The sequence below is a fragment of the Tenrec ecaudatus genome, chromosome 6 (assembly GCF_050624435.1).
Source record: "Tenrec ecaudatus isolate mTenEca1 chromosome 6, mTenEca1.hap1, whole genome shotgun sequence".
NCBI classification, from domain to species: Eukaryota; Metazoa; Chordata; class Mammalia; order Afrosoricida; family Tenrecidae; genus Tenrec; species Tenrec ecaudatus.
Window position 1 is genome coordinate 42,862,471 of NC_134535.1, and position 27,714 is coordinate 42,890,184.

Consider the following 27,714-nt stretch of genomic DNA (forward strand, 5'->3'; position numbering starts at 1 on the left):
CAAAACAGTTTTATTTGGCTATTGAAGAAGTGGATGAAGGGTGACGTCAGACAGTGTCAGGCATGACAAAGTAATAATAATTTATAAACTATCAAGGGCTCATGGGGGAGGGGCGGGTGGGGAGGAAGGGAAAAAATGAGGCGCTAATACCAAGGGCTCAAGTAGAAAGCAAATATTCTGGGAATGATGATGGCAACAGATGAACAAATGTGCTTGGCACAGTGGATGTATGTATGGATTGTGATAAGAGTTGTACAAGCCTCCAATAAAATGACTAAAAATAAATAAATAAAAATTAAATACTTTAAAGATTAGCAATCACATTGACCTCACATCTCACTTCAATTATAAAACATGCACATGCACGCGCACACGCACACACACACACAGAGGCTATGAGTCTCTTATCATAGATGAAGTTAGCTTTGGCACGCACATTTGCATTTTTGTAACACAAGAGCCCAGGTATTTCACTGTCAGTTTCAGTCATCCGCGATTCCTTCCCAAAACTTCAATTCAGGGCCAATGTCAGCCTACACTCCTTGTATCTTCCATTTTACAATATTTTAATATGGGAATGTAGATGGTTGCTTTATAATAAGAAGATATTAAGTCCGCATAGGTTCTTTGAACGTTAGGCTGTAACACAAAGTCACCCGTACAGACCAAAGATGGAACGCTAACTAGAGATGTTTCAACGCAGGGGTCCTTCGTAGGCTGCAGATGGGAACAAAGTTGTTGGAAATGTCTTATGTCTGTGAGGAGAGTGGGGTTAGCAAGAGTTTCTGAGATTCTGGGAACTGGGCATTTTGAAAAATCACCCTGGTTGCGGCACAAAGACTCTACTGAGTGAAAGCTACCCGGGGCCTGGGGCAGTGAGACACGTCGGTGTTGTAACTCAGGAGTGCTGGAGTCTGATAAGGGAAAAACTGGTTGGGGTGCAAGTGTTGTAACTCAGGAGTGCTGGAGTCTGATAAGGGAAAAACTGGTTGGGGTGTAAGTTTTGCAAACTGCCTGGGAAGGAGAATTAATAGAGATTTTATTGTCATGATCTCAAAAGTGGGTCAAGACAGTATTTGTGAAATATTACATTTAAAAATCCCTCAATGCTATATCTCTGGATGACAGTTGACTTTTCTGTTTTTCTCTCAAATTGTCATTCCATGTCTAATAAATGATGTTCTGCTCAAATTGCTGTTTCTGATGTTCACTTTTCCAGAGAGAACGAAGACCTACGTTTCATAGTATTTAACTCTGCATCCATATAAAGCAGTGTGCTGACTTACATTAATGAATTTATAGCCTGTAATTTATGTGTGAAATTTGAAACCAAATTTAGTTTACACATAATGGGTAATTATTTTTGAAATATGCCAGGACCAGACAGTGTTATACAAAATTCTGTTGTATGTAAGGTCACTGTGAGTCGGAACTGACTGAATGGGACCTAATGACAGCACAGCTTAAATAGAGGCAATATAAAAAGACACTTGCATCTGAAATTAACTGTGAGTCTGTCCCTCTTTTCCACAGAAGAGAATGTTTACATTTCATCAAATGAAACATATTTTTGAAATATTGGATAAAATGAGATGCTTGCGGAAACGTTCTGCAGTTTCCTTCTTGGGAGTTCTTGTCATTTTCCTTCTGTTTATGAATTTATACATGGAAGATACTTATGTTCTGGTAAGTGTTGGAAGCTGAATATTTTGTTTGAAATTAGGCCGAGACTTGGTCCAATCATAAACTTACTTCACTCCCAGCATATTGTTGTGACAGGGTGAGCAAAATTATAACACATACATTTCCTGTCTATATTTTAGTGTTCATTAAATATTTCTACTATTAAATTGCCTATATTTTTCAGTTATCTTTAATGTGGAGCATTGGTGGTACTGTAAGTGTTGGACCACTAAACATTAAGGTTGTCCGTTCAAACCCATCAGCTGCTCTGGGGAAATAAATGAAACTATCCGTTCTCAAAAGATTTACAGAACTTATATTGAGTAGCTATGAGTCAGAATCAATTCTCAATGGCAGTGGATGATTTGCATATTTCAATTTAAATATTTGCACATAAGTGCAAATAAACTAGTAATTTTAACTATGGTGAATTAATATGCAAAATAATTACTTCAAAATTTTTAATTTGAAGTACATAGAATAAAGAAGAGTTTACATTAAAATTATTATTCTTACTTTTCCTCCTTTTCTACTTGATAATCAAGGTTTCAAACACTTCACTAATGAAGTGAATGGTTTCACTATTGTGTTTAAGAAGGAAATTATATCTTACTATAATTATGGGACTGTATTTGGATTTTGAATGCCTCTAAAAGATCACTATATTATACATTATATTCACTGAAAATATGTTAAAGACTAAAAGTATTTACACATCAACTATTCAGTAGTTAATAGAAATAGAAAATGAGTACATACTAAATATGAAACAATCTTAAGTGAAACAGACAATAAGTTATTCTAATTATGATAATTTAATTTATTAATTTCTGTTGGTTTTATAAGTATGATATCCCATGTATGAGGAGAATAATATAGATGTTGGCATTTATTTTTTTCAATAAGAATATATTTTGAAAAATCACACAATCTTTAGCCATTATTTGTAGTCATATATCGATATATAAATAATGAAAAGTTAAATTACTATTATTTAAAGATTATCTCAATTTCTTTTTTTTATTATTATTATTTTTATAAATCATTTTATTGGGGCTCATGCAACTTCCATCACAATCCACACATACATCAATTGAGCAAAGCACCATGATACATTTGTTGCCCTTATCATTTTCAACATTTGCTTTCCACTTGGGTTCCTGGAATCAGCTCATTTTCCTTTTTTCCCTCCCCCTCTCTCCCCCCTGCCCCCTCCCTCATGAACCCTTAATAATTTATAAATTATTATTTTATCTTATCTTACACTGTCCAGCGTCTCCCTTCACCCACTTTCCTGTTGCCCATCCCCCAGAGAGGAGGTTATATGTAGATCCCCAAGATAGGTTCCCCTTTTCTACACCCCCTTCCCTCCCAGTATCACCACGCTCACTGTTGGTCCTGAGGGGTTCATCTGTCCTAGATTACCTCAATTTAAATTAGTATGTAAACAATTAGTACTTTAAGAGTCAAAGCGTATTGCTGTTAGGGTGCCAGTTCATGTATGTTGTTGCTGTTGTTGTTGTTAGGTGCCAATGAGTCAGTTCCATCCCATAATAACCCTGTGCACAACAGAATTAAAGACTACAAAGTCCTATGCCATCTTCAGAATTGTCCCTATGCTTGAGCCCATAGTTGCAGCCACTGTACCAATCGATCTCCGTGAGGGTTCTCCCTTTCACTGCCCATCTATTTTTACCAAGCATGGTGTATCGTGTATACATTAGGTATAAGCTGGCCCGACTATCAGCAGAGGCACCTAATTTTACAACAAAACTGCATAAAAAAATGTGTTGAAACACCAGACTGTGTGATCACGAGATGTCGAAGGGATCAGGTAGCAGGCATCAAAGAACAAAAAATCATATCATTGTGAATGAGGGGAAATGCAGAGTGGGGACCCAAAGCCCATCTGTAGGCAACTGGACATCCCCTTCCAGAAGGGTTGCAGGGAGGATATGAGTGAGTCAGAGTGCAGTGTAGCAACGATGAAAGGTACAAGTTTCCTCAGTCCAGTTCTTAAATACTTCCACCCCCCCCCCAACTATCATGATCCCAATTCTACCTTACAAATCTGCCTAGACAAGTGGATGTACACCGATACAGAAAAGTGGGTAAAGGGAGATGTCGTGCAGTATAAGTCATGACAAAATAATAATAATTTATAAATTATCAAGGGTTCATGGGAGGGAGGAATGATGAGCTGATACTAAGGGATCAAGTAGAAAGCAAATGTTCTGGGAATGATGATGGCAACAAATGTACAAATGTGCTTGACACGATAGATGGATGTATGGATTGTGATAAGAGTTGTAAAAAAATGATTTTTTTAAATGTGCTGAAAAACTCTGCTTATGCACAAGTATATACAGTACTCGTCCAAAGACTGGTGTCTCCTGGCAATCTGTGCAAAGTATGTGAGACAAAAGCTTGCCATCCTTGCCTCTATGAGCACTCTGGCTATTCTTCTTCCAAGACAGATAGGTTTGTCCTTTTAGCAGTCTGCGGTACTTTAAATATTCTTCTCCAACACCACAATTTAAGTGCATCAATTCTTCTATGGTGTTCCTTATTCAAAGTCCAAATTCATAAGAATATAAAGCAATTGAAACTACTATGGTTTGGGTCAGGCTCACCTTGCTCCTCAAAGTAACACCCTTGCTTTCAACACTCTAAAGTGGTTTTGTGCTGCCGACTTACCAACTGCAACTCTTCTTTTGATCTCTTGACTGCTCTTCCTTGAACTGTGATTGTAGATCCAAGTGAGACAAAATCCTCGACACGTGCAAGCTTTTCTCCATTTATCACAATGTTACCTATCGATCCAGTTGTGTGGATGTTATCTTCTTCACATTTAGTCATAATCTCTACTTAAGGTGATGAACCTTCACCTTCATCAACAAGTGTTCCAAACCCTCCTCGCTGCCAGCAAGCAAGGATTGTTGTCTTTTGCATAAGGCAGGTGGTTAATAAGCCTTCTGCCGATCCCAATGCACATTTTCTTCATATAATCCAGCTTCTCTGATGGAGATTGAACAAATATGGTGAGAGGATACAACCCTTTTACACACTTTACACGATTTTAAATCATGTTGTATCCATTTGTTTTGCCAGCAAACTGCCTCTTGACTCATGTACAAGTTCTGCATGAGGAAAAAGAGTGTTCTGGAATTCCCATTTTTCTCAAGGTTATCCATAACTTGTTAGAATACGCACAGTTCAAAACTTTGGCATAATCAATAAAAGGCCAGTAAATATCATTCTGATACTCTGCTTTCAGTCAAGACCCATCTGATCTTGGCAATGATATTCCTTATTCTATGTCCTCTTCTGCAACTGGCCTGAACCAACGGCTGGTCCCTGTCAATGTCCTAATGCAAATGTTGGATGATCTTCAGCAAAATTTTAATTGTATGTGATAACAATGATATTGTTTTGTGTGTTCTGCATTTTGTTAAGTCCCTTTTCGACACAAATATAGATCTCCTCCAACACAGTGAACGCACAAAGTCACCACAGTAAGATGAACTGACATAGAAGTGAAGTCCATATACACACAGGTTTTAGCAAATGAAACTTGTTTAAGCTTACCCTTGTACCCTTGTAGTCAGTGCCAAATGCTATTCTGCCTCTTATTGACCATCTATCTATTATTAGCTCGTGTAGAACTTCCTAGGTGTTTCCTGTATAGCATTTTACTTGCTGTACATATTTTCTTAATGGTATAATATTTTCTTAATGGTATAATATGTTCTTAATGGTATACTTATTCCATATGTATAGACTTGCCCCTGCCTATGCCTGTTTGTCTTTAACCGTGAGTCCAGATTTCCAAACCCTTTATGCTACTTGCCACATCATTTTACAACGGCTGTAAGTGCTAGACTAATAGAACTTGAACGAGCATGCTTTAGTAAGCAGAAGCAATTCACTAACAACAGACACTTTGGATTTTCAAAATCATGATCATAAGGCATCAGACTTAAAAACAAGAGAACAAGGTTCAGAAGACCTAGCTATTTTTTATTTTACTTTACAGAATTAAAAATTGTGAAATAAACAGAGATTCCTCATTTAAAGATTCAGTTTTGTAGCAAAAATATTTCTTGGAGCCCAGTGTTGTAGGTAGATATTAAATGGTATCTTTAAAAATAAACATATGGTGTATGTAAGTCACTTATTGTTGTGAGTTCTCTACTGCATGAATGAAGTAATATCAAAGTGAAATTTCAGTTTTTAACTTTCAACACACAAAACATCATTTTCTGAAAGAAACTTCTATAAATCCTTCTGGAGGCAAACTACTTGAAATTTTTGATGAAATATATACATATAGAGAGAGTATATGTCAATAAGAAAATCAAACATTCCTTATCCAGTTTTGTGAATTTTTAAATAGTCCTATTTTATGAGCTAGGTCTTATTAAAGTAGTCCTGGCTGCCTAAAGATTTGACTTGCTGTGTGTGAAGATTTGACACCGTGTTTTGCGGGATTATTTGACAGGCCTCTGGAGGCACCAGGGGTCCAGTCCTTGACTGCTAGGTGAAAGGCCTGTGGTTTGGGCGCGCTTGCAGCTCCGCGGGGACGAGGGCCCAGGAAACACTGGTGCTTCTGCTCTGTCACAAAGGGTTGGGAAGAGCCATAATAGGCTCTATGACAACAGCAACAGGATCATCTAATTTAGTGAAAACACTTTTTAAAATTGTATCAGTCATGGAAAAATGAGTCCCCCACTAACATAATTTCTTTAAACACTGTTTAATCAATTGAAAATCTCTGGTTTATTTTTCCTTAAACTCATCTGACTTAGTTTTCCTTTCGAATTCCAGATGGCCATATTACAAGCAGTTTTTGAAGCATACACATTCGTAGCTCTTTCTGAATTCCACTTAAATTGTTTCTTCAGTGAAATCTTACAGTTCAGAGAAATCAGACGAGAGCTAGGAATAGCAAGAGCTCTGTCGTTATTTTAGCACATTTTCTTCTGCTCTCTCTATTATAAAAGGCATTTGTGGCTTGCAATCCTGGGCATTTTCACAGGTTTAGTGTATTTGCCTATCTATTAGAGACATATCTGCCTTTTAGTGAGAATGGAAACCGAACCCAGTGTCAGACATAAATACCATCACAAGGCAAACTAAGTGGAGGAGATGCTGCATGCCCAATCAACTTATCCTCTCGGTGTGTGCATCTTCAAAGTAGTCACTAGGGTATATATTTAGTCTGTAGCTAGTCCATTGCATTGCATCCTCATCCAGAAAATGATTGCCATAAAGCTTTGTCTTATTATTGCGAAATACACCAAAGTGCAGTAGCTACAAAAAGGAGGGATCTAGGGACAGTCTGGCTGCTCAGGTAGACCCCTCGGGAGAGCAGCCAACAAGACTGCCTTAGGTGAAAGTTGCATTATTTATTTATGCCCCAAAGTGTAAAGAAGCTTGTTCTTCAGACTTTAACAAAGTGATTTCACATAGGTTATACTTTATTTTATGTTCTGGCATGTTCTTCGATCAGGATCAACACATTCCATCTTTTACAGCGAGTAGGTCTAGATTTTTACGTGTTTGGTATAAGAATCTCAGGATACATTCTTAAAAAGATTTTTACAATCACAGAATAGTAAAGTGAACACACCATGTGGACTACAGTCATGTTTATAGTTGTTGAGTATGAATATTAGAGTACTAGATGCCAACTTGTCTCTAAACATATATTTTTTATTATTCAAAATAAATTGTTAAACATCTTTTAAATCACAAATCAGTCCATTATCATTTCAGATATAAAAGAGAGCAACATATTTCCAGGGTTTTTAGTTTGTTTGTTAGTTATGAAAAGTGTAGAAAAGGCCCTTAATCTTATCTTTCTAGAACACATGCCTACAGGTGTGCTCCCCCATCAAAGAGTCTCAGTGGTGCGGGGGCTAAGGGCTTTGCTGCAAACAGGAGGATGGTGACTTGGACTGACTAGCTACCTCCAGGAAAAAGATGCCCCAGTCCACCTCTGCCCTCCAGCTCTTTCTAACTCCGAGGGACCCTACAGATCGGAGTGCAGACCCCAGTGGGTCTCCAACCCTGATAACTTTCAGTAGCCAACAAGTGCAGGACCATGGCTCCAGCGGGGCTCCTTGCATCAGCATTACAGCTTTGGAAACTATAGAGCATTTTTTCTTTGTGCTAAAGGCTTGCTCCGAGTTGGAATTGATTCAATGGCCATGCATATACTCTTCAACATATCTGTATACAATATATGTGTATTTACCTCAAAAACAAGGCTAATATATGCTTACCTGCTGAGGCATAAAGTTCCTAGGTGTTGCAAAGACTTTGCAATCAAATCTTAGACTAAAATGAGCAGTTCCAACACAGCCATCCGTGCCACAGAAGAAAAGGCCTGGTGCTCTATTTCAGTTTAGAGTGTTGGCATCTCGTTAGCTGCTATCCTGTCAATCCAGACTCAGAATGACAACAGAGGTGCCAGATTACAAAGATGGTTCAGTGGTTTTTCAAGACTCAGACCTAAGATTAAGATTAGAGTAGAAACACCCTTGTAGTGCCTTTCTGTTTTATAACACATGGGATTGCCATGAGTCAGAATTGACAGTAACCAACAATAGCAATATTCTAGGTCATAGCTTATTTTATTGAAAATATGAAAGTATATATTTAAATGTGCATTAAAGTTAATTATATATTATAAATAATGTTTCCTATTTTACAGATATAAGTATTTTTAATCATAATAAAACAAAGATAAGCTTCTCTAAACCACTTAAAAACTGGAACCTTATCAAACTTACTGAAATAAAAGTTTATTCATAATCACAAGCCAGAGTGACTAATTGCTTAAATTAGTTTTTTATTCTAAACTTTTATATATGTGTTTAATTACATAGATTTTGATCTCTGTACATTACCTTTAATTTTGCTCATTGCTAAGATTTTTCTTGAGTAGTTAATATAGAAATTACATAAAATAGAATTCAACAATTAAAAATCAACGTTCATGATTTTCCCCTAATGCCAAGCTAACCACCAATATTTTTTGTGTTGATTGATTTACCTATTTCATATATTTTATATAAGTGGGATTATACTTGTCTTACTGTGTCTGTCTTATTTGATTAATCATGTTTACAATATTATCCAAATGCTGGTATGTACCAGAGCTTCATGTACGTGAAGAACACTCCATTTTGTGATTATATCTAAGTTTGCTCCTCTGTTCGTCTGTTATGGACACTTGGTTTCCTTCTTTTAGCTATTGTGAATAAAACAACAATAATTCTGTACATGTGTTTTTAAATTCTGCTTTCTTTTTAAAAATACTTTTATTGGGTGCTATTACATCTCTTATCACCATTCATACATTCATCCAGTGTGTCAAGCACATATGCCTCCATCATCATTTTCAAAGCGTTCTCTTCCCACTAGAGCCTCTGATATCAGCTCCCCATTTCTTCCCCATCCCTCGCCAACCCTCCCTCCTTCACGAACCCTGGATAAGTTATAGATGATTATTTTCATCTCTCTACATTGTCTTCTGTTGCCCCCCATCCCCAACTTTTCTGTTATTTGTCTCCCTGGGGGAAGAGGTTATAGCTTGATCCTTGTGATGGATTCCGCCTTCTCCCTCCAGCCTCCCATAATTCTCCTGGTACCTCTACTCTCATCATTGACCTTGAGGGGTTTATCTATCCTGGATTCCTTGTGTTTCAGGCTCTTATCTCTATCAGTGGGCATGCTCTAGTCTAATCTCATTTGTAAGGTAGAATTGAGGTCATGATAGTGGGGGAAGGAAGCACCAAAGAACTAGAGGAACTATGTGTCTTTCATTGGTGCTGTTTTACACCCTGACTGGCTCACCTCTTCCCTGTGAATCCTCTGTGAGGGATGTCCAATTGTCTACAGATGGGCATTGGATCTCTACTCCATGACTCCCTCCCCCATTCACATTGGATATGATTTTATTCTGGGTCTTAGATACCTGATCCCATTGTCACATCATGATCACACAGGCTGGTGTGCTTCTATGTGGGCTTTGTTGCTTCTCAGGTAGATGGCCACTTGTTATCTTCAGGCTTTTGAGACCCCAGCTGCTATATCTTTTGATAGCCAGGCATGATCAGCTTTCTCCACCACATTTGCTTATGCACCCATTTTGTCTTCAGCGATTGTGACATGAAGTTGAGCATCACAGAATGCCAAATTGTTAGAACAAAGTGTTCTTGTGTTGAGGGAGTACTTGAGTCGAGGCCCAATGTCCATCTTCAAACTTAATTCTTAACATATAGATATGAGTACATAGTTCTATTCATTTATATATATACACACACACATGCCTGTATTTAGACCTCTATAAATGTCCTTTCTCTCCTGGGTCTTTCCTCTTTTTCCTTTTACTTCCCTCTTGTTTCACCATCATGTTTGGCCTTCTTTAGGGTTAAGTAATTCCTAAGTGCTACATTGCCCTTGATTAAGCCCCATTAGGCATCCTATGCCCTTCCTTCCATTGATTTTAGTTCACTTGCTTTCTTGTCCCTGGGTTGGTTCCCCCACCCCCTTCCTTTCTCCAACCTCTCCTTCTCATGTATCCACTCGGAACCATTGGTCCCATTCTTTTCATCCCTGAATTATTTATCCCGCCTATGTTATCTAGATAGACATGCAGATACATTAATAAGTGCAAAAACCAGGCAAAGTCAAATAAAACAACAAAGGAAGTGAAAAACCAACAATACAACAACAACAAAACAAAAACAAAATAACAATAATGAAAGGAAAGCCACTGACAAAAATGGAAAGGCCTATCAATAGTTCAAGGTCTGCTCGTTGGCCTTACGAGTGTTTTCCAGTCGAGTCTGATGGGGTGCCACACCCTATCTCCCAAGTCTATTTTTGGTATTCCCTGGGAATTTCATCAGTCTGCTCCCCCTGCTGCTCTGCTGCACACCCTCAGTGCCTCGCCCCACGTGATGGGGCCAGACCTGCACTATTCCTGCACTGTGTCTGCAGTGCTGTCCCTGCAGCGCCATGGTTCAGTTCGGGTCATCATGTCTCATGGCGGGGCCGGCCCTATGGTCCTCCCCGTGTGTTGTCTGCTCTGAGCAGGAACATTGTCCTCAGGGCTTGGTGGGCCAGGATGTCTTCCCCTCCCTCTCCATCCCTTTGCATTACTCCCGTGTGCTGTAATCCGAAGCGCCCTCTCCCCAAGCTCTAGCCTCAGTAAGGTCCTCTCAAGTGCATTCTTCTGAAGGGCAGGGAGGCCCACATAGTAGGGATTGGGGCCTGCCCTGCAGACCTCTGTTTATTCCCTTGTACATGCCTGTATGTTGTATTCATGTCTTGGTGCATCATCAGGTTGAAACTTGGTCTCTCCCTCTCCTGTGGAGATATAAACAATAGCTTTCCCTTGGGTGGGTTAATGTCCTGCTCCCCCCCTACCCATGTCTTTTTTTGTTGTTGTTTTTAATCTTTCTTTCCCCCTCTTATTTAGTTGGCTGCTGCATGTATCCCTGGATTGGGTTTGGCCCTGCCATAGATGCTGGACCTCACCCCAAGGATGTGTGTATATAGTAGCTTTTCCCCTATGCCTAATTTTTTTTTAAGCTTACCTCAGTGAACTCATGTTGTACTTGTCCTTTTGTGCTTGGCTTACTTTACTTAGCATGATTTCCTCCAGTTCTTTCCATGCGGCAATGTGCTTCACGTGTTCATCACCAAGTTTTAGGGATGCATAATACTCCATTGTACGTATGTACCACCGTTTTTTGATCCATTCATCTATTGATGGAAACTTGGGTTGCTTCCAACTCCTTGCAATTGTCAACTGTGCTGTGAAAAACATTGGAGCACAGATGCCTGGCCGTGTTTTTTTTTTCCTTGCCTCTTCTGGGTATATGCCCAGGAGGGGATTGCTGTGTCGTATGGTAGCTTAGTTTCCATATGTTTTAGATATCACCAAATTGATTTCCACAGTGGCTGTACATACCTACAGGTCCTCTAGCAATGTTCAAGCATTCCTATGTCCCCACAGTCCCTCCAACACATGTTACTTTCTGATTTTTTGAATTAGACTATCTTTGAGGTGTTAGGTGGTATTTTGTAGTTGTTTTAATTTGCATTTCTCTTATAGATATAGTGATCGGGAACATTTTTTCATATGTTTATTGGCCATTTGGATTTCTGCCCCTGAGAAACTTCTGTTCAGGTCCTTTGCCCAACTCCTCAGTGGGCAGTTAGTTTTTTCTCTTTTTGTAAGCTTCCAAAGTATTGTAGATTTTGGTAATAAGGCCCTTTGTCTGATGTGTCATTGCTAAAGATGTTTTCCCAGTCTATGGGCTCTCTTATTACTCTCTTGGTGAATCCTTTCAATGTACACAGGTGATATATCTTCAGAGTATCCCACTTGTCAATTTGTGACTCTGCTTTGTATCCTTCCCTATTTCGATAGCCTATCTATTCCCTGTGGCAAGGTTCTCAGGTTAGTCCCAATTGCCTCATAAATGGCCCCAATAGTTTGGGGTTTTACCTCAAGGTCTGGGGTCCACCTTGAGTTTATTCTTGTGCATGGAGTGAGGTAAGGGTCTTGCTTCATTTTTATGCAGGTAGATATTATTTTTTCCAGCATCACTTATTGAATAGGGCATCTGCTTCCCATCAGTTATTTTTGGGGCCCTTACCAAAAATCAGTTGTCTGTACGCTGATGTTTTCATTTCTGGGTTTTCAGCTCTTTTCTATTGGTCTGAATATATGTTGTTACACCAGTACCACACAGTTTTGAGCATTGTGGCTGTATAATATGTGCTAAAGTGTGGTAGAGCAAGGCCTCTGCTAATGTTGGGCTTCTTCCCTGTCTATATGAAGTTGATAATCAGTTTTTCCAATTATTTGTAGAAGGACCATGGTATTCATATTGGGATAGCATTAAACTTATATAGTGCCTTAGGAAGAACTGACATCTTTACTATATTGAGTCTTCTGCACCACGAGCATGGGCTAGCCTTCCATTTGTTGAGGTCATTCTGGGTTTCTTGTAATAGTGTTCTGTCATTTTCCTTGTATACATCTTTTGTTTTTTAAGTCAGTTATATCCCTAGATATTTCAATTTGTGGCTGGCTATTGTGAAGGGTACTACATTTTTAATTTCCTCTTCTGTGATCTTGTCTGATGTGTATAGCTGTCTCATAGATTTCTGTTTGTTGATCTTACATCCTGCCACTCTGCCACATTCCACTATCACTTCCAACACTCCACTTGTGGAGTTTGGGGGGTTTTGCTATATAAAGTCATATTGTCTGTGAAAAATGATAGTTTTGCCTCTTCCTTCCCTAGATGAATACTTTTGATGTCTTTCTTTGCCTTATGTTGTTAGCTAGCACCACCAGTATGATGTGAAATAGGAGTGGGGAAAAGGGGCATCCTTATCTGGTCCTCTTTTTCATTGGAATTGTTTCTGTCTTTTCTTCATTGATTTCCACGTTGGCTGTTGTGTTGCCATATATGGCTTGTATAATACTGAGGAATTTTCCTTCCATTCCTATCTTCTTGAGTGTCTTAAACAGGAATGCGTGTTGGATGTCGTCGAATGCTTTTCCGCATCTATCAATATCATGTGTTGAACTCCACTTTCAATTAGTTTGGGTATGTAAGGATACGTTTTAAAATGTTGTTACAGGCCATTGTAAGAATGGCCAAGGACGTGCAGTGTTTCACTTTGTTGTAACGGGGTCAAGATGAGTTCGATCCAACTTGATAGTACTTACAAGCAAGGAAAACCACACACTAATGCGATGACACAAATATACAAAGTTAATCCAAAAAAAGATTGCTATGGAGTTTCACTTCACCCATACTGGCTTATTCTAAACAAACTGTGGTTAAGCCTATCTGTGTGATCAGTGAATGGCTACAGACACCCTCTCTTACTAATACCAGTGAAAGTCCAAAAGTGTTGGTAAAAATAAAAATCATAGAAACCATTGTTAAAAGAATCAACATGTAAGACTATTGCTGCTTTGAAACAACCCTTTATTGGGAATTAGAAGGATGCTTACATATTAGATCATCATTTATGTATTTTACAATTTAAACATTTTATCCACATTTCAACAGCTTTTCCCTGCCTTCCTTTTTATCCATCTCCCTTTTATAGGATATTTTCGGTCCATTCACCAAGTTTGTACCTGTCTGACCTGAGCCCAATTATGTCTCCTTCCCTTCTTCCCTCTCCCAACCCTGGTAACTACCAAAATCTGTGTCTTTTGGTGCATGACCAATATCTTAAATTTGTGGAAACTATATAAAAATAAGGACCGTGCATGTTAGGTAGCAGTGATTCCATTTCTCTAAGCCTCCCCTGAAAAATTCTGAGTCTTTGATTAACATCACATCAAATGGCCCTTTGAGAGATGCAAACTATGTACCTTTCACATTTTCCAGCAAAATTCTTGTAAGACCGTCCTTGTTTCCATTAAAGAATGAGCAGATGCTCTCTCATGATGCAAAACCATTCATTGGTGAAACTTCCTCATCCAAGATGGTTTTAATTTCCTTAGAACGTTTTTTCTAATAAGGTTTGTGACCTTTGAATGACCTCTATCAAGATCACCCCATTATTGTTTTAGGCGCCATTGAGTTGGTTCTGACGCACGGTGACCTTTGGCACAACAGACGGAGACCATCGGTTGGATGCCCCAAAGGGTTGCCCTAACCTTCTGAGGCAACCTCATTGCGTGAAATTTAACTGACCAAGTCTTCAATTTAACTTAGAAGTCACAGTTTGGATTAGACCTTTTTCAAAGCACACTAGCAAGACTAACACAAGTATATTATCTGCAGCCATCCACAGGTCACCGAGACCTGCCTAAATATATTTTGCTTAGAATAAACCCATGTGTATATGAAATGGAACTCCTTATCATTAATTTTTATAAAAACCTTGTATAATTGTCTTAGTCTCGCTAGAATGCCATTGTTGTTAGCAAGTGCCATCCAGTTGGTTGAACTTGTAGTGACCCTGTGTGCACAAAGAAGCATGGCTTGGTCTCATGCCATCCCGACAGCCGTTGTTCTGGTTGATTCCTTTGTGGTAGCGCTGTATTACTTCATCTAGTCAAGGGCCTTCCGCCAGTTCAGTGACCCTCTACTTTGAGAAGCATAAAGTCCTTTTCCAGAAACTGGTTTCTCTTGATAGCATGTTCAAGTGATGTGAGACAAATTCTTGCCATCATTGCCTTTAAGAAGCTTTTTGGCTATACTTCTCTCAAGAGAGATTTATTTGTTCTTCAGCCAACCCATAGTATACTTACTACTCTTTGTCAACACCATGATTCAAAGGAATCAATTCTTCTCTGGTTTTCCTTACAGATTATTCACCTTTAACATGCATGTGAGGTGGTTGAAAATGCCACGACTAGATTCAGGGGCACCTCAATCCTCAAAGTGATAGCTTTGCTCTTTAACACTTTTGAAATTTAAATTGTGCGTCAGTTTCGCTGAGTGGATTCTCAATGGTTTCTCACTAAAAACATACTAATCCCCTATTATGTGATGTAATACAATGTAATCACCTCCATAATGAGATCCACTATGAACAGCCAATCAGTTGTAAATAGATTATGTCACAGCCCTGATATAATTGAAAGGTTTCCTTGGGAGTGTGACTTGCTTCCAATGTAAGTGGACACTGTGGAAACATTTGCTCTGCTCTTGCTAAATACATGGAGGTAACCCCCCAAAAAACCAGAATTGTGCTTGGCAGAGTGGAGCTTTTGGAGTATGTAGTTTCCCACTAGGCAAGCATCAAGCGACTTGTTCTGAGTTAGTGCACCCAGTGGCATCACCCGGGAAGGATCTTTCTGGTCACTGAATTTTTTCATTAAAACAGTTTCACTCACACTACTTTTTGTGATGGCTGATTTAAGAGAACAATGTGTGGCTGTGAAATTTTGTTTCCTGCTCAGGAAAACTGCCACTGAACTGTTGTGATATTGAACACAGCTGATATAAAGTTTATTGTGACAACCTAGCCAATAAGCATATGTGAGGTTAATTGAAGGGCAAAGAGATAAATGGCTTGGTGAGCCTTGCCTTTCGAGTTCTCAGGTCTCTTGTTCAATGATGCTCAGACCAGGGTGCAGCTGCCTTAGTCAGTTCCCTACTTAAGCTTGCAAGACTCACATCCTGCAAGACACCCCCAAGGAGAAGCCGCATGTACCTACCCCAATGCAGCCCTGGGTGCTAGAGCAGCCGTGTAGAGACCCCTGCCAGTGCTGAGATACTTAAACACTCACTGATTTGGCTTTCCTCCTGCAGTCTGCATCATAGTGTGTTTTGTGAGATGGAGGATGACTTTGTGAGTTGGTGTTGGACATATGTGTTGATGTTGGACTTGTGGGTTTGGGCAGCACTAGGTTGGGATGTTTTCTTGATGTGCACTTAACCTTTATATAAAACTCTCTCCTATACATATGAGTTTCTGTGGATTTGTCCTTGTACTCAGACTAACACAACAGCTTGCAAGGACAGTGTTATGGGAAAAACTCAGTGTATGAGTGGTTTTCTTGTTTCAAAAAAGGTGAAGTGTCCATTGATGGTAACCGCATTGTGGATATCCGTCAACTTCCTGAATGGATGAAAATGTCAACTCATAGGTCTTTTGGAGTTCTTTCCACCAGGTCAGACTGCAAATCAAACTTTCTATGTAGAGGTTCTAAAACAGTTGCATAACTGTGTGACCAAAGAAAGACTGATTTATGGCAGATGGGGACTCGTTTTGCCACCATGACAATGCACCTGCTCACGCAGCCATCTCAGTGCACCAGTTTTAGGTAAAATACAGCATTCCTCTCCTCCAGAGCACCTGACTCCATGAATGAAGAGGGACATGAAAGGACAAAGAAGTGAAGAAAAAAACAAGGGTGGTGCTGTCAGTCATACAAACTGATGAGTTTGAAAAATGTTTCTAAGAATGGAATTGCAGATTTAACAAAATGTAATGAAGAGTATTTTGAAGGTAATCGCTTTGTTAAAAAATTGAAATATATAGACTTGAAAAAATACCAGTTTGGGGTGGGGGGTACCCCTTCGTATATATCTTGCATCTGACTCATTGTCTTCTGGTTCTGTGGACTTGAGCCAATGGCCAGCCATATTGCCCCCAGCCCTAAGAGTCAACATCAGCCTGCTAGCTGACCTCCTTAAATATGTTAACCTCTATAGTCACAAGCTTGACCTTAGATTCATTGACCTCTGCAGGCCTGTCTTCTTCCTGTTGATTTTGGGTTTATTGTCCTCTGCAGCTATGTGAGTGTGGCAAAGCCTCCAGTTTAACATCTGAACCATGGACTTGGGACCTACCTGGGCTTGAACTTTCCCAGTTCTACAATTATATTAACCATTTTCTTGAGACAAATTTCTATCTATCTATCTATCTATCTATCTATCTATCTATCTATCTATCTATCTAAAGTGTTGCTGGTTTTGCTTCTCTAGAGAATCCAGCCGAAGACAAAACGTTCAGGAGATCTGTGCAGCACTTTTGCCCAGTGCAATACTTGGTTTGTTTTCTTGACTAGTTCTTGCAGGTGAATTGATTGTGGATACAAGTAAAATGAAAATTCTCGACAATTTCAATCCTTTTATTCTTCAATTTATCACTATGTTGTCTATTAACCCAATTGTGAGGTTTTTGGTCTTCTTTATACTGAGTTGTAATCCATACTGCACACTATAGTCCTTGATCTTCTCGGCAAAGGCTTTAAGTCCTGGATTTCAGCAAGTTGTGTAATCTGTTATCCTATTATTTTCATACAGTCTAGATTCTCTGATAATTTGCACAGCATAAAGATTTAATAACTATGGTTAAATGATTCAACTCTGAAGCACACATTTATGATATTAATCCATGAAGGATTCCTGTGTTCTTTTCCAACAATTGCCTTTTATATAGTTTCTGCACCAGGAAAATTAATGGTTCTGGAATTCTCATTCTTCGCAAGGTTATACATACAATTGAATGACTGCGTAGTCAATCAAACACTAGTAACCTGTTTCTGTTATTCTGTGCTTTCAGTCAAGATCCATCTGCTATCACCAATATAGTAATCCTTGTTTCAAATGCTTTTCTGAATGTGGTTGAATTTCTGGCAGTTCCCTATCAATGTACAGATGCAGTCATTTTTTATTATCTTCAATTAAATTTTATTTGCATGTGCTATATGCATAGTTGCTTTCTCTCTAACCCTTTCTTTGAGAAATCTGCACTCTTTGACTTACATTACATAGAAATGACCAACGTGGCATCATTTAGGGACTCCTTTTCAATGCTGTTTGAGTTTTGGGGAACACAAGGGAGTTCTCAAGTTATAATACTTGATATTTTTATATATATAGTTTTTATCTTGATAGTTTTTTATATTGTCCACCTATTCTGTTGGGTCACTTTTCCTTGAAATGAACACAAATGTCGATCGCTTGCAGTCAGCGGGTTAGGTAACTCTCTACCACATTCCTTAGAATAGACTAATGAATACTTCCACCACTGCACAAGCTTGGGAAGACGTTTCACAATGCATTTTAGAAAACATTAAAAATGAGGTACATTGAAAAGAATGGCTCCACAGGGGACCTGATGGTCTAGCTAAATTCAAGGCAGAAGTGTTAGCTTTGATGTTATGGCGCCTGGTTTTTTTTTTGGAGATTTCTTAAAATCTTGAGAGCTTTTGCCCAAGAACAAAAGACAATCAGTGGACCTATTAAGGAGAGATTTTAAGAAAGTGGAAAACTGTGTTGGTTAGGAAAAGGTCAGAAAAGCTGTACCAAGAAATTTTCCCAAAAGACAAAGTACTTCATCAACCTTGGAGATTAGCAAGAACTGTATTGTGAGAATTTTGATGGGAAAGCTTCCTTCATCCACTCTTTCCCCCTTGTATTATAACTTGAGAACTCTCTTGTGTTCTCCAAAACTCAAACTGCATTGAAAAGGAGTCTCTAAATGATGCCACACTGGTCATTTCTATGTAATGTGAACCAAAGAGTGCAGATTTCTTTGGGAAAGGGTTAGAGAAAAAGCAACAGTGCCTTTCAATGTAAATAGTAATCAGTGGAGGATTAAAAAAATGTCATATCATCGTGAATGAGGGGAGCGCGCAATGGAGACCCAATGCCCATCTGAAGACAACTAGACATCCCTTGCAGAGGGGTAGTGGGGAGGAGATGAGTCACTCAGGGTTCAGTGTAGCAATAATGAAACTCACATCCTTCCTCTAGTTCTTAAACGCTTCCTCCCCCCAATTATCATGGTCCCACTTCTACTTTGCAAACCTGGTTAGACCAGAGGATGCACAGCGGTACAGATGGGAACTAGAAACACAGGGAATCTGGGACAGATGAACCTCTCAGGACCAGCGGTGAGAGTGGCAATACCGAGAGGGAAGGCGGGTAGAAAGGGGGAACTGATCATAAGGATCTACATATAACCTCCTCTCTGGGGGGATGGGCAAAGAATAGTGGGTGAAGGGAGACACTGGGCAGTGCAAGATAAGATAAAATAATAATCTATAAATTATTGAGGGTTCATGAGGGAGGGGGGAGTGGGGAGGGAGGGGGAAGGGAAAAAGGAAAATGAGGAGCTGATTTCAGGAACCCAAGCAGAAAGTGAATTTTGAGAATGATGAGGGCAACAAATGTATAAGTGTGCTTTACACAATTGATGCATGTATGGATTGTGATAAGATGCATGTATGGATTGTGATAAGAGTTGCATGAGCCCCAATAAAATGATTTTTTAAAAATTTACTCAAATGAGAAATATGCCAAAGAATAAAATAATACTATACATAAAAAAAGAAAGAAAAGCAATTTCACCTTTTGATGCTTTTGACTAATAAAGAGACCTATGATTTTGTAACCATATTATTTGATTTATACTTCTTTACATAAGGGTAGAATCTCTTGATTGTATTTCAATTTCCAAATAACCAAGGCAACATAGTATGCAGAAATATAATACCTAGTACCAAATGTAGGTCCATGTGTTTTAACTGATTAAAAAGAAGATGTTCAGAGTGATTCTTGATTTAGTAAGAACCACATGGAAAACTCCTGTAAATAACCTGTCATCTCCCCTAATTCCAATTAATAATTTTCCTAAAATAATTTCTATCTTGCTACAGATTTTAAATGATAAATTATTCATTTTTCCTTTATATGAGTTTAATTTAAAAATTGAATATCCTAAATGGAAGTAAAATTTGTATATTAGTCTTTTATGATCAATTAGAGCTGGAGATTCATTAATTTCCCTTGCCATGGCCAAAAAAATATCAGAACCAAAGCATTAATCCATTTTTAACAGCTTGCATATGCTTAGCAGCCTATTGATAATAGTAGAAATGTACAGATATATCAATGCACCTTAACAAAAAGGAATATTTCTTCCTGATTAGATAGCTCAAAACATATTATTTCAAAGATTGTGAATTATATTCATAATCTTATTTTGTTAATAACATATAACCAGTAAGAATTTGATCAATTGTTAATTAATAATTTGATACACAACTGAATTTATATCAAAGAAAAATAAATCAGAAAAATAGTCATGTAAGTATATTTTCACCTTAATAGTAATATTTTCTTGCACACAAATCATTTTGAAAATTAAGTAACATAAATCTACTATCAAATAGGGTGTATGAAATCTTAAATATAAAAGAATCAGACTTCACTCCAACAGGGTAACACATATACAAAAAAATATATATATTGTCACTGGAAAATAAATTCATGTATTCATATTTCTTAGCTTTAGAACAAATATATCCTAATTATGGCATCTCTAAATATTTTAAAACAACAACATATCTCCTTTTATCAAGGTCTGGCCCTTTTCAATGTCTTTAATGGCAGTGGCATATACAAGGCTTAAGATCGTTTCTTGATTCAAAATGCAAATACCATATTCATCATCCTAATCCTACATCTCATGATCATTCTTAACATTTCTGATTCATGAAACTTACATGGCTCATGTCTTTGGTGGTGCTTGGCAAAGAGAAAATAGCGTACTGTGGCTCAAATATGTAGAATTGGGTGAAAACTACTGTTAATTGAAACTGTCAGAGATTGCTGTCAAAATATGAAAGTGCTGGAGTTCTTGTGTAGGATGGTTACTGTTATCAAAGGAAATTTACATTTCAGAGATTTTTTAATCAATAAAATTCCCTAATTATAATATCCATAGTGAATAACATGTAATTGTAGTATAAAGAATTGAATAAAAGAGCGATTCTGAAAGAGTCTAGATACGAAAACAGGTGAGGGGTGATTATTTATGTTTTATGGGTTACGTGAGAGATCCTTAAAAGTTAATGTAAAAATCCTATTCCTTTTTAGTTCTACCTATCCATGTGCTTTTTACAGCTCTCTAATATAATACCCTATATTATATATCCCAACCATACTTAAGTAGAAACTATTTAACTCACAATCATCTATTATTCATTTTTTTCTCCGCCTATTTTTTTTTTGGCATTCAGGAAAGAGATAAACAACTTTTAAGGGAAACTTCTAGTCATCAACTGAATCCAGAACGCTATGTACATAAATTCAAAGATTTATCTAATTTCTCAGGAGTCATAAATGTCACCTATCGCTACCTAGCAGTCACACCTTTACAAAGAAAACGTGAGTATCCTTAGAACGTTAAATGACATACACACAAAATGCTTTGTTTCAAAATAGTACTGTGTTGCATTTATAAGTTATTAAAAGTTTAAGAACTTTGCTCATATTGTTCTGGAAAGTCTTTAATGGTTCCTAGATTTTAAACAAAAATAGCTTAGTGAAAATGCAATTTCTCATGCATTGATTTCCTTTAATAGCAAAACATTAAAATTCCTATGTATAGTATAAACATTTCAACAGTTAGCTGTAGAATTATATAGAGAGATGGGGGAAATAAATTTAATAAGTTAATTTCTAATCTAAATATTCCTATATTATGAATTCTATACGTTTCATGGTTTTAGCTTAATTTTTATGGGTTATGAATAAATGAAAGTAAGCTTGGAAAAATATTTTCAGCCAAGAAAAAATGTAATATATTTCATAAATTCTAAAACACAGAAGATTATAAAAAGGATCATTATCTAATTTTACGACTGTAGTCACTAAGAGTCCTGCCAAGTACATTGCCGTTGTTAGGTACCATCAAGTAGGTTCCGTCTCATAGTGACTTTATGCTCAACAGAACTAAATACTGCCCGGTACTGTATCATCCTCACAATTTTTCCAAGGGTTAAACCCTTTTTTTTTTTTTTTTAGTTCCAGGTCTGCTGCTGACCCTTATGTATGTTTTCCGATCAAGTCTGATGAGGTGCCAAGCCCTGTTCCCCCAAGTCAGAAGGCTATTTTCAGGATCCCTCGGGGACTTGGTTACTTTACTCCCCTTGTTGCCCTGTTGCCCTCCTTTTGCACAAAAAGTCCAGTGGGCATAGAGGATAAGCTGCTTCGTGCAGAAATCCGGGTTGAGGTCCAGGCCTTTTGACAGGGGTCTTGGAGCCCTTCTTGAAGACATTGTGTCAGTCCCTCTTCTTGGGCCTTCCCCTTTTTTCTGCTCCTCTACTTTGACCACACATGATGTCCTGCTCTGGAACTGGTCTCTCTTGACATGTCCAAAGTCTGCAAGACAAGTCTTGCCATCATTACTTCTTAGGATCATTCCGGCTATACTTCTTCCAAGGCAGATGTGTTTGTTCTTTTGGCAGTCCCTGGTACTTTCAATATTCTTCTCCAGCACCACAATTCTAATGCACTGATTCTTCTCGGTCTTTCTTCTCCATCGCTGTCTATTTTTCACATGCACAAGAGGCGAGTGACAATACTGTGACTTGGGCCAGGCACCACTTAGTCCTCCACATCCCTGCTTTTCAATACTCTAATGATGTCTTGGGTGGCTCATTACCCAATGAAAATCATCTTTTGAGCTCTCTGCAGATGCTGTCATGAGCATGGATTATGGATCCAAGCAAGACAAAATCCTTGACAACTTCAATCTTTTCTCCATTTATCATGATGTTAGCTATTGGTCAAGCTGTGGGAATTTGGGTCTTTACATCAAGTTGTCAATAGTGAAGTTTGCAATCCTGTAAGGAGACTGAAAGCACGACATCTGTGCGGTGGATAATGCACACCATTCAATACTCCACTTGTGTATTTGGAAGTCTCATTTTCCTTTCTCTGATCAATTAGACCCAAATTACGCAAGCAGTGTTCCTCTCTCTAAACCCTAGCCTCGCAGGATGAAATCAGCGAAGATTATCCAGAAGTTCATTAATCCCCATGTTTACCCCACTTCACACCACCTAACTTTCCCTCTTCGACTGTGTCTATCAAATTGCTGAATGACCCACAGAATCCACAACAAGTATGCTGTACTCAGTGCAGATTTACCTCAAGAACAAACAAAAGATACAAGCTAAGAGACATAAAGGGTAAGGCCTGAGACGAGTCATACTGCAGGTCCACTAAGAAAAGTACCCAATTGTATATTTTAATAATAAAATGACACTAGTGGTATACATACAAACTGATTTTAAAATGTCTTAGTATGACATAATGTAAATCTTATAATTAGTGAAATACAGTGATTGCAAGACTAAATATTAAGAGTCCTCATTAAAATGTATAAAGAATACACATTTGAGCTTTCTATTAAGAAAGGTTTATACCAAGAGCTTGTGATCTCTGGGGTGAGCAAATTATGACTTATCTTAATTTAGACTTCTTTAGCTCTAGCTCACTTTTATTCCACCAACTTAATTGTATATTGCTCTCAAAGAAATTTCTAATTGTGTAAAACTTCTGCTATTATTTCTTACCTGCTACACGACCTTTGTTCAAATGCTACTAATTTCTCTTTTCCATGCTAAATTTGCTAACGTCTACTGGCATACAAACTAACTCTTCTAGGCTAGAGAGAGTAAAAAACAGAGAATAAGAGCAAAAGAGGTTAAATGTTAGTCCTTCACAACATACTAAGTATGATTCTTTGCATGTTATTTCATCAAGTTTCCTCAATGTAAAACAGAGAGGATAATAATAGAAAATCTATGCCAAAAATCTGTTATGAATATTCAAATGTATATTGCATGTATCTATCATACATAGACTTCTCCCTCTTAGGTGGAAAAAAGGCTCTATCATTTTTGTCTACTGAGTATTAATGAATTCAAGTGGCTTAACATTTTAAGGTTCTAGATAATCTCTGACACATTACTAAGAACTATCTGTTTGGATGTGAATGTTTCCATATTCCACAAATCACAAATGTGTGTGTGTAAGCAATAGTTTAGGTGAATATAAACATTTCCATATTTCCAAAATGGAGATACAAAAATTCCATTTAGTTCTGAATCATGATGGATATGAGAGTCTCAAAATGTTAATGATTTCATTAAGAAAGATTTAGCTAGCACTTCCCAGATAACCATCATGTCCCTAAAAATAGCCAACTTTTAAATTTTTAGTGTGAGTTGATGAAAAAAACTTCCTTTAAATATAATTATTATAAAATATGTTTCAAATTGAGAAAAATATTGATGCCTGAATCTTGAAACAATGTGCTATACATTTGAGCAATCATGTAACTTATCAGAAATGCTTTATGATATTAATTGCTTCTTATATAAGACGTGGGATAAAATTTAAACTTTGACTTATTTTGGCTTAATAGCATGTAATAACTAAAAAAAGAGAAGAATATATATATAACATATTTATATGAAAATACGATTATTAAAAACTGAGTTATCTTTTAAAATTAATTTGAGGCTAATTTGCAGCCTTACATTTGAATTCCCTTTTTCTTTCGCAGTTATTTCTTACAACTTTTGTGTTAACCAAATATATACCTGTATTCTCTAAAGGGCATGTATGACAACATTATGCTACAGATCATGTTACCATTTTTTTATATTGTATGAACAAATATTAGAGAAATAAAGCTCATACTTCAGTGTATTTAAGACAAAATATATTTTGTCAAAAAATCAATTATACATAAAGACCTTAAGATTTATGCAGTTTAATCATTTGATTTTTGAAATACATATTATCTTTTACAGAAATTATTAATATAGTAGCAACCCTAAGAGCAATATTATATAATTTTCCCTATGATTTTCAAAACCTAGTTCTCTTTTAATTTTTCTCCCTCATTTATTTTGCTTAGGATACCTTACAATTGGACTTTCATCAGTGAAACGAAAGAAAGGAAACTATTTACTTGAAACAATCAAGTCAATATTTGAACAGTCAAGTTATGAAGAACTAAAGGAAATTTCAGTAGTGGTTTCTCTATCAGACTTCAATTCATCCTGGCGTGAGACCATGATCCAGGAAATTACAAAAAAATTTGCCCACCATGTTATTGCTGGGAGATTAATGGTTATACATGCGCCTGAGGAATATTACCCAACCCTGGATGGTCTTAAAAGAAATTACAATGACCCAGAAGATAGAGTCAAATTCCGTTCCAAGCAAAATGTAGATTATGCTTTTTTGCTTAATTTTTGTGCCAATACATCAGATTATTACCTAATGCTTGAAGATGACGTCCGATGTTCAAAAAACTTCTTAACTGCCATCAGGAAAGTCATTACATCCCTAGAAGGGACATACTGGGTCACCCTTGAGTTTTCTAAGCTGGGCTACATCGGAAAACTCTATCATTCTCATGATCTCCCACGCTTGGCACATTTTTTATTAATGTTTTATCAAGAAATGCCTTGTGATTGGCTAATGCCTTATTTTCGGACTCTGTTGGCTCAGAAAAATGTGATCCGTTTCAAACCTTCTCTCTTTCAGCACATGGGTTATTATTCATCCTACAAAGGCTTTGACAACAAGCTGAAGGATGATGATTTTGAAGAAGAGTCTCTAGACATTCCTGATAACCCTCCTGCAAAGCTGTACACCAACATGAATGTATTCGAGAACTATGACGCCAGCAAGGCTTATAGTGGTGCTGATGAGTACTTTTGGGGAAAACCACCAACAACAGGAAACATCTTCTTAATCGTGTTTGAAAACCCAATTATAATCAGCAAAATTAAAGTGACCACTGGAACACTAGACCGGCAAAATGAAATTTTACATCACGGAGTACTGGATGTTGGGGAAGAAGCTACGACTAGCAAAATAGGGAAGCAATGTGTAACTTATTTAAGACTAGGGGCATTCCGAAATGGGAACTTTGAGATGTCAGATGTGAACCAAAAAGTTCCATTTAACATTCATTGTATAAGGATACATGTCACCAAAACACAGAAAGAATGGCTGATCATTAGGAGTATCAGCATTTGGACTTCTTAACCAATTAAACTAATGGGTTCCATTACAGAAACAGGTCTCCCTGGTTCGTTTGTGCCACCGTCCCCTTTTGCTACCTTTGTCTTTTGGAGGGAAAGCGATGAGTAAAATCCATTAAAAGAAATGCTAGTCATCATGGCAGTTTTGTTTTAAACATCACCAACATAAACTGATTCTAGCCCCCTCGTGTAATTATTTTAATTTCTGAAGTTGAATTGCAGCTCATAGTTGATGGCAGACACACATACAAAAATTCATAGAAAAATTCTACCATCAATTCCATTTTCAATACACCTTTTGTAGACACCCCCTCAAATATTGATATTATCGTGGTTGTTTGAAAATTGCAACTGACTTTTAAAAAGGTGGCATACTGAATCGAAAATGACAAAATAAATATTGTTGGATGAAGATTGTTGTAAAATGCTACCAACTGTACACACTTCTTTAAGAAAAAATATATCATTGGGTAGCTCTTATTAAGCATCTGTGCGAAGATGCAGTTGGTTAGAATGATAGTTTGATTCTTTTTTTCCTTATAAACTTAAGCTTCCATTGACGTCTTTATGTTTACACTGAATACCTCTTCATGGACATGATGCCTTTGCTGAAGACTTGTACGCGTGTGTGGGGCTCTGAAGGGAGAATAGAATCAACACTGTCTCCCCAGCTTATTTATATGACAGGGGACACGGTCAACTATTTTAAAGCATTTAATTGAGCACTATTGTTAATAATGTTTCTGTGGGAAGCAGTCTTTTCTAGTTTCCCTTTTGCAAAAATAAATAAATAAATAAATAAGAGGTGAAGGGATTATTTTCAGGTTACATCATGTACCTGCATTTAGTAGAAGAAGTTAGAGAAGATCTATAATTAGTTCATTCTTACAGATCTTCTCAGTATATGCAAAAGAAAATCTTTCAAAATTGATTTTATATGTTTTGTATTAAAATTTATGTGATTAAAATAATTGTAGATTATCATATACTTTTTTTGAAGTTCAAACAGATACATCAACTTATACAGGAGCAAAAAGTAAGAAGCACAGAAGTGTTCACTTTCTTAAACACAAATAATTCTTAGACAGCAGAGTGATAATGAGAGGGCGTATGTTCTGAACTCGAGACAATGCTCGCTCCCAAGTATCAAGTTGGTGACTCATGTAACTTAAGTTTTTCTTTCTCTCCCCCCCCCCCCGCCCTGTTTACTACTTGAGCCTCAGAAAATATGTTATAGTTTCTGGAAACAGCTGCTGTAATTCTTCTATAAAGCATATCATCTCCTTGTGGAATAAAACTAACATACTCTTAGTGATGCTCTTGCCATTTCTGTATCTAATGGCAAGCAGCCTTGCTTGAAGGTAAGGTAAGGGGCTAAACAGTGTTGTGTGTGCCAGGTGTCCTTGACTATAATACAGGCACCTGAGGGCATTCTGGGGGCATCCTGAAGACATAGGTTCTCAGAACATCCTCAGTTTTACTCATCTTTTCTATTTACTTCTTGAGTGACATGGATAAAATATTTTATTGTGAAAATAAATATGGAGTATGCTTTATAGATTGTACTGAAACAAAAATATTCTGACATAGATGAATTTGTGTGCTTAATTGTATACTGGTGAGGACTGCCCATGGTGAGAAAGAATGAAGAGTTCTTT

The 27,714-nt window shown here is 37.5% G+C and overlaps 1 protein-coding gene across 1 annotated transcript; it reads left to right on the top strand.

The window, feature by feature from the left end:
- The first annotated feature begins 1,539 nt into the window (after window positions 1-1,539).
- MGAT4C (MGAT4 family member C) lies at window positions 1,540-26,060 on the top strand. The gene is made up of 3 exons (XM_075552740.1): window positions 1,540-1,686; window positions 21,224-21,371; window positions 24,919-26,060. The coding sequence occupies exons 1-3, from the start codon at window positions 1,540-1,542 to the stop codon at window positions 26,058-26,060; spliced, it is 1,437 nt and encodes a 478-aa protein (XP_075408855.1).
- The last annotated feature ends 1,654 nt before the right edge of the window (window positions 26,061-27,714 follow it).

What these genes read in the sequence shown, in the direction of transcription:
- MGAT4C (XM_075552740.1), top strand. Translation starts at nt 1,540, where the DNA reads ATGTTTACATTTCATCAAATGAAACATATTTTTGAAATATTGGATAAA. An exon ending in TGGAAGATACTTATGTTCTG is followed by an intron (nt 1,687 to 21,223) that starts GTAAGTGTTGGA and finishes TTTGGCATTCAG; the next exon opens with GAAAGAGATAAACAACTTTT. An exon ending in CACACCTTTACAAAGAAAAC is followed by an intron (nt 21,372 to 24,918) that starts GTGAGTATCCTT and finishes TATTTTGCTTAG; the next exon opens with GATACCTTACAATTGGACTT.